The sequence below is a fragment of the Aquila chrysaetos genome, chromosome 3 (genome assembly GCF_900496995.4).
Source record: "Aquila chrysaetos chrysaetos chromosome 3, bAquChr1.4, whole genome shotgun sequence".
Classification (NCBI taxonomy): Eukaryota; Metazoa; Chordata; class Aves; order Accipitriformes; family Accipitridae; genus Aquila; species Aquila chrysaetos.
The window spans coordinates 59,973,758-59,984,920 of NC_044006.1; the positions used below are offsets into that span (position 1 = coordinate 59,973,758).

Here is an 11,163-nt window from a genome sequence, read left to right on the forward strand (position 1 = left end):
CCACGCGACGCCCGGAGCCGCGCAGGCGCACTTCGCGGAGGTGAAGCCGGCAAGGCCGAATCAGGGCGCGCCGGACGGTTTGATCTGCGCGTGCGCGGGGGGGCGGGAATGTGTGAGGCGGGGGGCGCACGGTACCTGTGACAGCTGTCCCCGCCCCTGCCGGTACGTGCGCGCACCGCGCTGAGGGCGGCTGAGGGCGAGGGGAGCCGTGCCGAGCCGAGCCGTGCCGAGCCGAGCCGTGCCGAGCCGAGCCGAGCCGAGCCGCGGGGGCGGGGCAGGGCAGGGCAGGGCACGGGCGCCGTCCGCCGCTCCCGATGGGAGGTGGGAGCCCGGGGCTGCACTGGCCGGGGGGGCGGGCGCGGCTGACCCGTCTCTGTGGTGCCGCGTTTCCCCGGTGCGGCGCGGCGCGGTGCGGTGCGGTGCGGTGCGGCGCGGCGCGGCCCCGCGGGCCCCCTCCTTCCGCCCGCGCTTTGACACCTTCGGGGCGTCGAAACGGTGAGGCGGGAGCGCTGCGGTGAGGCGGGAACCTTTGCAGGATCTTGGTCCGTGGGATGGTCACAAGAAGGTTGAATGTTTTTCTTTGGGATTTTTTTTTTTTTTTTTTTTTTACTGCGTGAAAGCTCTGAGAAAAGTCAAATGGAAGTTGTCCTGTGTTAACAATTTTGAAATAGGGTAATTATCAGTCTTGGCCTACCTTGAGGTCTTTGGCAGTGGCAAACTGCCACTGCCTTGTTTGGTTACTGAATTTTAACCACGTGTCACGTTGTTGCAAATTTTGTGTCTATACCAGTAACAAAGCCCAGTTTTCACTAAAACTCTTGTCGTTGGCAGCGGTTGTTAAAATTGTGGATAATTGCTAATGATATGTAGGTGCTGTCAACACCCAAGTGAAGGGTCAAGGTGTATTGTCAAAACTTAAAATTTCATTGGAGGCACGGGTGTAAGCTCTGCTTCAAAAAAACCTCACCCTTTTGGCACGGGGTTTATATCTAAAGTTGGACGGCCTGGTGTTCTAGCTAGACTGGTAAACTCTACTAGCGATAAAGCCTAATTCGAGCTGGTTTTACAGTAAAGTTTTGCCAAGTGAACAAAAAATTATTTCAAGGAAACAGGTTGCATTCAATGGTTGCAAACTTCTGTGTACACGTACTTTATGTGGGTGCAAAATTGGATTACACTGGAATAGGTCAAACTGAGTAGCTGAATGAAGGAATTCCCTGCGAATTTTTGCACGAGGTTAACCAAGTTGGTTTCAACCAATGGCTATGGCCTAGATTCATAACGCAGTCCAGATGTTACATCCAGCAGCTGTATAGTGCATACCAAGTGACTGCACCTCAAAGTGAATTTGTAGTGCAACTAGACATGGTGGGCAGGCCACTATGCTTGGCATGGTTTGTACTCGCTTAGTTCACACATAACACTTGAAGTGATTCTTATGTTCAAGAAATAAAATCACAAAAATATTGTCTCTAAATTTTTTAAAGGCCTGAATATAACTGATTTACATCTGGCAGTTTAATACAAAGATCTCTTTCCAGCCCTATAGTGAATACGTACATACAGTGCATTACTGTTGCAGTACAGCTTTATAATGATACTGAATATTACAACTACTTTTCACAGATTGTTTTTTTCTTTTTAATAACTATTACAAAAAATTTGTATCTATGCAGGATGATTCCCTTATACTTTACAAGGATTGAGAAAAACGATACAGTATGATATGCCCATCTTTACTCTGATCTGTGCCTTGTAATTACAGCATGTTCGTCATGTCACAGCACTGGATGCAAACACAGAGACTTGTTTGCAAGCTCATCTCTCCACGCAGAAGTGCGCAAATGCAAAGATTTAAATTATTAGAAGTACTTTGGCTTTGTAAGGTATGCTAATAGTTGGTAAAGAAAGTAGAGTGTAAAAGACAGATTGAAGAACACAGGGCTATCTAGAGCAAGGAGCACCTGGAAGCAAAGAGTCTTTGTTTTTGTGGTTTGCTCTTACAAAACTTGAGCTTCTGTGTCATTTTTGAAGTTTGTGACCTGTGTCTCCAGAGTAATTTGATATGTGCTCTGATGGGGAACAGCAGGGTCTTTAAAGGACTGGTGTGACAACTGTAAACATGAATTAATCACGAGTAGGTCTTTGGAAGATGGTGCAGTTGCCACTGGGTGCTTACCTGCCTTCTACTGCAATTCCAGGCCACCTTCTGCTCTTCACAATGATAAAAGGCTGTCTGGACTGGAGAGCGTCTAGAGAAGAGGCACTGAACAACTGAAGGATTTGGAAACTTAGTCTGTAGTGAATTCCTTTAATTGTTCTATTTAGTCTGTCATGATTAATGTGGGGAAACACATAGCTGGTATATAAACGAAAATATTTTAATAAACATTGCAAAGCAAATGCTGGGGTGCTAGCAGCTAGATTTGAGTCTTTAAAATGTAGTTATCAGAAGTTGCTGATTGCCATTTTGGTTATGTGTTACAGTGCCAGGAGAAAAAAAAAATACAACTTGCAGCTTAGTCAACTGTCTCTTTGTATTGCATACTATAGCAGCTAAAAGTAATAATTTTTAAAAATGCTGATTTTATATATATTGCAAATATATATTTTTATTTTATATATATTATTTTTTTGGAATTGATGAACAAGCACTGAATTGGATTTTTGCATCTAAAATTTAATTAATTTCCTAAAAGGAAGTTAAGTGTTTCTTTTCTTTAAGCATTTTTAGTCATGAATAATGAAAAATTAAAAATAACAAGGTGATACTTGTTTGCCTACCTAAAATGAAAAATGACTCTGTAGGGATTTTCTGTGCAAATTTCTGCCGATTTCTCTGCCACCGCCCCCTGCCCCGCCACTTTATGGAGATTTTGAAAGTTCTTCCCCCTTTGCCCTAAACTTCATGCACAAATCATGTGCTGCAATTTCTGCTGATACTGGTGTTGATTTCTCTAAGCAAACAAAATACAACGTTGAGAGCTTCTTGCTTAATCTTTGTTGTAGATGCAACTTTCCTAGTGGCTTTTTTTTTTTTTTTTTTTTTTTTTTTGAGGGTAGAGTGCCTTCGTGACATGTTCTTTCTCTCTTGCTTTACACAAACTACACTCAAAACAATTCCATTATAGGAGTTCTTCACAAATCACTTGCTTGGTTTGCCATCCCTTCAGAAGAGAATTGGTTGCAACTCTTCCAGCCTTGCTGTTGCACAAGTCTGTGAGTTTTCTGTGTATTTAAGTGGGTCTTGCATTTTATTATTTTGCAAAGAAAGTATAAGAAATCAAAGGTGTCTTGGAAGGTGGGGTAAATGCATATTTTATTAACATTTTGATTGCAAGAAGATAATTTAATCTTCATTCTTTGTAAATGTGTACTTAAAAATAATTCTACTAGAGGGAAAACTAATTGGTTTTGAATTCCTATAAACAATATTATTTGCAGATAGTATTGTAATGTTAGGGTTGGATGTCTTTGTTTACCCTGACGACATGGACTGTTTGAAGTTGGATTTGTTAGTGGAAGCAACTAGAACTATGCAGGAGAGGGGAATGAGTCTTCCTGGCACTGATGAAGTCATAACTGCATTTATGTTTGAATTCTTGTTGTTCTGAATTTCATATCCTTTAGGGTTTTTTTCCTAGATGTTTGCTGAAGGACTAATTACGGTTTTTTTTTCTTTTTGAAGCAGTTAAGTGGATTGTCAAGTTGGCTTGAAAAAAAAACAAACAACAAAACAACCCAGCAGAAGATGTTTCATGTTGTTCAGTATCAGCCTTTAAGACTAATAACCCAAAACAGTCTTTCTAGCATGTGTTTAAAACTGATGCTTTCAAGACCTGCTGTGTTTGCACAGATATGGAAGTCATGGTTCTCAAGCCATTCTCTTGTTGGAAACAAAAATATTATCCTGATGGGACCTCCGGGTGCTGGGAAAACAACGATTGGGAGAATAGTAGGTCAGAAACTAGATTGCCCTGTCATAGACATAGATGACGATGTCCTTGAAACAACCTGGAATATGAGTGTGTCGGAAAAACTGCAGGATGTTGGTAATGAGCAATTTTTAGAGGAGGAAGGAAAAGCCCTGTTGAAGTTTTCAGCATCTGGAAGTGTCATTTCCCTTACTGGGTCCAATCCAATGCATGCTGCTGGCATGCAGCATGTGAAGAAAAATGGAATAGTTGTATATCTGGATGTGCCCACAACAGTCATTATGAGTAGGCTGAAATCAATGAAAGTGGATCGCATCGTGGGCCAGTCTCCTGGTATTTCGCTCAAGGACATACTTCAGTTTAGGAAGCAGTTCTACAAAAGGTGGTATGACATCCGTGTTCTTTGTGGAGGGGATATTGCAGCAGAGGTTGTAGCAGAAAAGGTGCTTGATGCTGTGAAGAGGTACCAAAACTCGGAACTGGAAACTTTCATTTCAACTAGGTCTAGTAGGTCTGGAAGGAGTATGGAAAAAGACTCTCATAAATATTTCAGTGATGTTGTCACTGAGGGCTTAGCCCCTGATGGAGGACTCTTTGTTCCTGAGAGAGGACTTCCAAAATTCACTGCTGGAGAATGGCAAAGCCTAATAGGAGCAACTTATATTGAAAGAGCCCAGGTTATACTAGAAAGATGCATACATCCTTCTGATATTCCTGCTTCTAAGCTGGCAGAAATTATTGGAACTGCTTATGGAGAAAACTTTACTTGTTCTAAAATTGCCCCAGTTAGGCATTTGGCAGGCAATCAGTTTCTCCTTGAGTTATTTCACGGACCAACAGCATCATTTAAAGATTTTGCATTACAGATGGTGCCACATATATTTGCATACTGCATTCCCAGAAGCTGCAATTACTTGGTTCTGGTAGCTACTTCTGGTGACACAGGGAGTGCAGTCCTAGATGGCTTTAGTCGTCTCCATGACACTGACAAACAGAGAATTGCTGTGATGAATTTTTTTCCTGAGGATGGAGTAAGCCCAATTCAAAAATCACAGATGATTGGCTGTCAGAAAGAAAATGCCTGGTCAGTAGGTGTCAAATCTGATTTTGATTTTTGCCAGACAGCTATAAAGCAAATCTTTACTAATTCTGATTATACTGGCTTTCTTACAGTAGAATATGGAACAGCTTTAGCCGCAGCAAACTCCATAAACTGGGCACGACTGCTTCCTCAGGTAGTTTATCATGCCTCTGCATACCTTGATCTTGTTCATCAAGATATTATTCCTTTTGGAAGCCCTGTAGATGTTTGCATTCCTACAGGAAACTTTGGCAACATATTAGCTGCTTTATATGCTAAAATGATGGGAATTCCTATTAGAAAATGTATCTGTGCTTCCAATGAAAACAATGTTTTGACTGACTTCATAAGAACAGGTGTTTATGATTTGAGGGGAAGAAAATTGATTCCCACTTTTTCACCAGCAGTAGATATTTTGAAGTCCTCCAATCTTGAGCGATACTTGCACCTGATTACTAATGAGGATGGACAACTGGTGACACAATTATATAACCAGCTGGAAAATCAGGGCCACTTCCAGCTACAGAAAGATTTACTTGAAAAGCTTCAGCAGGACTTGGTGGCTGGATGGTGCTCTGAGGAGGACTGTCTAGCTGCCATTCACTCTGTATACAGTACTACAGGATATATTTTGGATACACACACAGCTGTTGCTAAAGTAGTTGCAGATCGATTACAGGATAGAACTTGCCCAATTATTATTTCATCTACAGCTCATTATTCTAAGTTTGCACCTGCTATCTTGAGGGCCTTGAGGATTGCAGAAATAAACCAGAATCCATTAAGTCAGCTTCACTTGCTGAGTTCTTACAGCCCTCTACCTCCAGTCCACTGGGGCCTATTAGAGACTCTAAAAAAGAAGGGGAATGAGGATCACCAGGTCTGTGCTGCTGATATGAGTATGCTGATGTCCCATATAGAAACCTTAATTCAAAATCATTTTATGAAAGTTTTCTGAGCAACTGATCAGTCATCCACTGTGTCAATTGCAATACCTTCTTAACAAGCTGCATGTTTTAATAAAGTCATGATTCACCTGGCCTGTGTCCAGTCCACAGCATAATGTCCACAGTTTTATACTCAGTTGTCAAGTTTTCAACAGTATTTGTAAGTAACGCATGTGAGGTTTCTAGTAGTGGTGAAAGGTTGTGAACTGAGAGTATAAAAGACTGGAATACTTTTTTGCAGGTCATACATAGTAGAGATGCCAGTACTGTCAGCTTTCCTTGGCACAAACGTGAAGCATTCTCCATGTAAGGAGGAAGATAATGAAGTCTGACCTTTCTGAAACAATAGCTCTTGTTTTGTTGCAAGAAATGTGATCATTTGGTCAGTGGGTGATTAGTTAAACTTTAACTCACTTCACTTAGGGCACCAGAACATAATAAGATATTGTAATGATGTTCTTATGTTACTAATGAGGGTTGATTTCACTACAAAGATTGAAGTATACTTGTATTGTTAGTCCTTGAACTGTTCCAATTTGATGGTATGTTATCTTCTTGTGTAATTTTTTTTTAATGTATTGTGAGGCCAGTGTTTATATAAAAAAATCTGGTTATTTTGTTTTTCATGCTTTTTTCCCTCCCAGATATTTTCCTGTGTAAAATAGAATACTTCATTCAATATTTTTAAGATTTTTTTTTTTGAGACGTGACTTTTCCTCCAGTGTGTTGTCTCTTTTCTAGATCTTTTCTATTTGAACTTTCAACTTTAGAATCCTTTTTTGATGCTATAGAAGATTTGCTAGTATTAGCAGCAGTCTCCTTAAATAAGAACCAAACTTCACCATTTATTTGCATTTATTTCTTGTATTCTGAGTTTTTAGAATGTAAGTTTTATCTTTGAGGTCATATAGCTTTCTTGTTCTAATTACTTCCGTTTTCATATTTTGCTTAAATTAATTTCCTTGACATTCTATTCTATTCATGCTTTGCATGAATTGGTATAAGAAAGAAGCTTCCCAAAGTGCTTGGCATCTCATCAAGGAAAGTGAAGGATGAACTCCAGTGTCTGGAAAGTGTGATAGGCATCAGAGGTGTTCATTGTGTAACCTAAAATAGACCTATGTTAGCAATCTGGTTTTGCTAATGACAGCTCTTCATTGGGTTTTTGCGTCAGAAAAAAATGGAGTAGGTTGCCCTAGGAGATCATGTGGTTATGGACAAACGTATTCTGCTAACTAGATTATATTTAGCAAGGACGTAAAATATAACTACATTTCACACTGAGAGAAGTGGTAAAATGATGTATTGACAAGTTTTGAATGGCATCCAGTTACAGGTAAAGAGCTAAGAGTCATCAGATGTGAGGACCTATAGCTATGGGAGGTTGTGCTTCCCACCAAGATTCAAATATGGAAAGTATTGGCAAGAAAGGTGGTAATTGCTAACATTTTTTTGTCTCTTCAAGAGGCAAGATCTCCTAGATGTCAGGACTTATTTGGGGCTTTGAACTGTTGCCATATCTGCAGCTTTCTCTGTGTGTCTGCTTGTACTTTTGCCACATCAGAGGTGAAGAAGACACCATCTAGCAAACTATTTTAAAGAATTGTAATTTCTTCCAGTGTGAGGTAAAAGACCTAAGCATGATGTGCATTTGCCACAGTGAATACATTATACAATGAAATGAAATGTAGCTGATAACAAAGGTGTGACACAATAGCTTTCTAGATTCTGCCCTTCTTGGATGCATTTTTAGGACCTTTCTAGTTCTTTTCTCTGCTCAGTCCTTCTTCACTATTTCTGCAGTAACTTTGGAAAATAACTTTTATTTTCACAGAATCATAGAACAGCCCAGGTTGGAAGGGACCTCAAAACATCACCGGGTCCAGCCTTTCATGGGAAAGGGAGCCTAGATGAGATTATCTAGCACACTGCCTAGTCATGTCTTAAAAACCTCCAGCGATGGAGACTGTCACATCCCTGGGGAGGTTGCTCCAGTGATTGACTGTTCTCAGTGTGAAAAATTTCTTTATTATATCAAGATGAAACTTCTCCCAGTGCAACTTGTACCCATTTCCTCTTGTCATCTCCATGTGGCTCCTTGTGAAGACAGAGTCTCTGTCCTCTTTCTAGCCACCACTTAAGTACTGGAAAACTGATGAGGTGCTCCCTGAGCAGCCTCTTCTCCAGGGTGAAAAGACCTAACTCAATTCAGTCTCTCCTCATAGGGGAGAGGCATTTTTGTCATTTTGCAGACACAAAGTGAGAAAGACCATAAATATGTAATTAAAAAAAAAAAAAATCCATGTTCTGTTAAGAAAAAGTTGCATAAGCATATTGCCAAAAAAGAAGCATTGCTTGTGTAGGTGATAAGTGCACATCCACCTTGTATTTCTGTATGTTTCAGTCTGATTCTCACGGTAGTTCCAAGTGGAAAAAAATGTAATGCTTTCTCTGCATGTGCTCAGTACAAAACCAGAATTCTAGATCTTAAAAAAACCAACCAACCAAACAAAAAAAACAAACCAAAAAACCTCAAACAAGCCCAACTGCCTGGGTTGAATTACTGGAACAGGAATTGGTTTCAGCATAAGGACTCTGTGGAAATCCTGCAGTACCTGGTTCCCTGGGGCCGAATGCCATTTGACATCATAGGGCAATTTGTCACATGCTGTTACAATACTTCATAGAAACATCTACAAAGAAGAGCTTGTTTTCATAGAAAGTACCTAAAAGAGAAAAGCTGAGATTCTAAACAAGATTAGGCTAGAAGCCAATGTCCTACCTTGAGTTAGCTCATTATTAGATAAAACAGTCAGAACTAAACTAGCAGAGAATTTATTTTGGCATGACTCAAACAATCAATATTTCAAAGTTCATGACAGTAACTCAAGCTTAGTTTGAAGGAGAAAGTATTATTAAAATTTCTAGTTGCTATTTTCATATCACATGAGCCATTATAGCAGTTGATATGAATTGAATAAGTAAAAAATGAGCAGTTTTACTTAGTTACGGTCTTTCAGTCTGGACTTAGGGTGTATAAAGGCAGTGGTTAAAGAGCACATATTGTATTAGTACATTTCTCAGAATGTCTAAAGGCTTTTACAATACAGTATTTACTAATTTTTAAAAATAATGAATTAACTTTTGGACTTCCTTGTAACTTCAGTGAACTATTTTTGTGCACCACATCTGCTTGTGGATTCTAGTAATGGGCACTATAAAATGTTGCAGTAGTGTCGTGATCCTGGATGTGCACAGTATTTGTGACCAGGTGTTGATGCGGTGTTATGGTAGCTGTAATGTACAATATTCTGGTTTGCCTTGCCCTGCTGGGCCTGGAGGAATGGAAGAGAAAACATTTCCAGTGTACTCAGTATAGCTGACTGGGGGGGCATAGGATAGTGAGGGAAGCAATCCTTCTGCCTTCCCAGTCCAGCTTTTCTCAGTGTCAGTCAGTAAAATATTGTGGTTCAACAAACATTGTGCTACTGTTATTGTACTTTTTTTTCCCCACTATGAGTATTATGAAAGATTCAAAGGGAATTAATGATTAAGAGTGGACACAAGTGCCGGTTTTTTGTCCTTAGTAGACACTGTGCACACTGAATGTTGTCGTGCACTATTTTCTATTCTTAAGGCAAAAAATGGTGTGCTAATGATACACAAAAGCAAATCTACATTGTGATAGTTAGCAGGATTCTTTAAGCCATTTAGGTGTGGTGTATACCCAGTTTGCTCCTATTTGTCTAAAGATAGGATGTTGGGTCTAAATCAATATAAGCCAGGTTAACAGAGGGTGTGAACATGCATATATACACATTTCCACTAGCTTTATTGACCTGGAGTAATAGCATAGCTTTAGTTAACCTATTATTCTTCCGTATAGATAAATCTTTGCTGAAGACTAATACTACATGAAAAACCTTGAGGACAAATGCAACAAATGTAAGGACAACTGTAATGTCTATATTTACACTTTTTATTGTAAGAATGTTTATATGAAAAATACTTTGTTTTGCTTACAGACTTACAGCTGCTCATTACTTGCCTTTAGTCACAGTCCTGCTTCTTGGGGTGACAGAGAGTGGTTTGAGGTAAAGGGTGAATAGAGCGGATAGGGATGACTTCAGAAGATAATTCTGTTTTCTTAGTATCTTACAATTTAGAAAGAATTGCTATTTATGTTTTTGAGGTGATGGAATATTTTAGCAGATGGAACTCTGAAGGGAAGAGTCTTGTTTTTCAAGGGGTCAACTTAGCTCTTCGAGGACATCAACACACATTGTTGCTACGTATATCATGTTTGGCATGCCTGAAACACGCGTTAGTCATTTGTATCCACTATATTTTTTCTAAATAAATACTGCAGGATCCACTCTGTAGCACTTGCTTTGCAAATATGTTCATAAATCCTTATCAATGTGATATAAAGAAAATCCACTAAAGGAAGTCGTTTCAGAATTTGATATTCTTAAATCTTGAAAGACATGTTCTGTCCTGTGTTTACTTGAAAGTTAGGTGTATAGTAAATGATCTAGTAATTCACTTTGCGGAGATTGACAGATGTGAACTAAGTTGCATCATCCTGTAAGGAAAGTATGTATAAAAAAATAAACCCACATCAAAAATAGCAATGTCTAAACACTCTGTTTACGTTGCACCACAGACGTGTCTGGTGCTGCATGGAAGGTCTGTATTCTGAGGAATTAATATGGAAAAGGAAATCTCTGACAGTTTAATCTTTCTTATTCATGCTTAGTTCAGTGGAGGGATGAACTGGTTGTCTGTTAACAGTTGCAGAGCAACTTTGGTTCACTTGGAATATGATTTTAGGATCACAGGCGTAAAAATTACTTCAATGGTTGAAACGGCAATAAGGAATGAGTAGTTAATTTCAGTGAATTACTGTGAACAAGCAGTTAATTCTGAACATGTATTAGCAGCTTGAGGAAGATTTAAATGTTACTGTGTTTTTTCACAGTAGTCATAAATGTGCTCAGCACGCTTACCGGAACTGGGAAGCTGTTGCTTCAACAATTTTTCAGAACGCAGCAATCTACAAGACATCAGTCTTGGTCTTGCTCTCCAACTTAGGTAAAACTTTTGAAGATCTCCCAGCATGGAGGTAGATCGAAGCTGTTTGTGCCTTTTACTCGAGAAGACTTGATTGCCTGGTAACTGTTTAAGGTGGTCTCTAGCT

At 39.6% G+C, this 11,163-nt stretch overlaps 1 protein-coding gene across 15 annotated transcripts; it reads left to right on the plus strand.

Moving 5' to 3' along the window:
• The first annotated feature begins 58 nt into the window (after positions 1 to 58).
• THNSL1 (threonine synthase like 1) lies at positions 59 to 10,593 on the plus strand. Of its 15 annotated transcripts, none has more exons than XM_030008525.2 (4): positions 103 to 162; positions 1,766 to 1,886; positions 3,132 to 3,219; positions 3,689 to 10,593. In XM_030008525.2, exon 4 carries the CDS (start codon positions 3,752 to 3,754, stop codon positions 5,972 to 5,974), a length of 2,223 nt encoding a protein of 740 aa, XP_029864385.1. In that variant the 5' UTR covers positions 103 to 162; positions 1,766 to 1,886; positions 3,132 to 3,219; positions 3,689 to 3,751; the 3' UTR covers positions 5,975 to 10,593. The 15 variants fall into 15 exon arrangements, with proteins under 15 accessions (XP_029864386.1, XP_029864392.1, XP_029864393.1 ...); XM_041122536.1 differs by lacking the exon at positions 103 to 162 and adding an exon at positions 534 to 565 and having other exon boundaries at positions 3,132 to 3,215; XM_041122533.1 differs by lacking the exon at positions 103 to 162 and adding an exon at positions 551 to 565.
• Positions 10,594 to 11,163: the final 570 nt, after the last annotated feature.

What these genes read in the sequence shown, in the direction of transcription:
- THNSL1 (XM_041122536.1), top strand. An exon ending in AAGTACTTTGGCTTTGTAAG is followed by an intron (nt 1,887 to 3,131) that starts GTATGCTAATAG and finishes ATTCCATTATAG; the next exon opens with GAGTTCTTCACAAATCACTT. An exon ending in CCAGCCTTGCTGTTGCACAA is followed by an intron (nt 3,216 to 3,688) that starts GTCTGTGAGTTT and finishes TTCTTTTTGAAG; the next exon opens with CAGTTAAGTGGATTGTCAAG.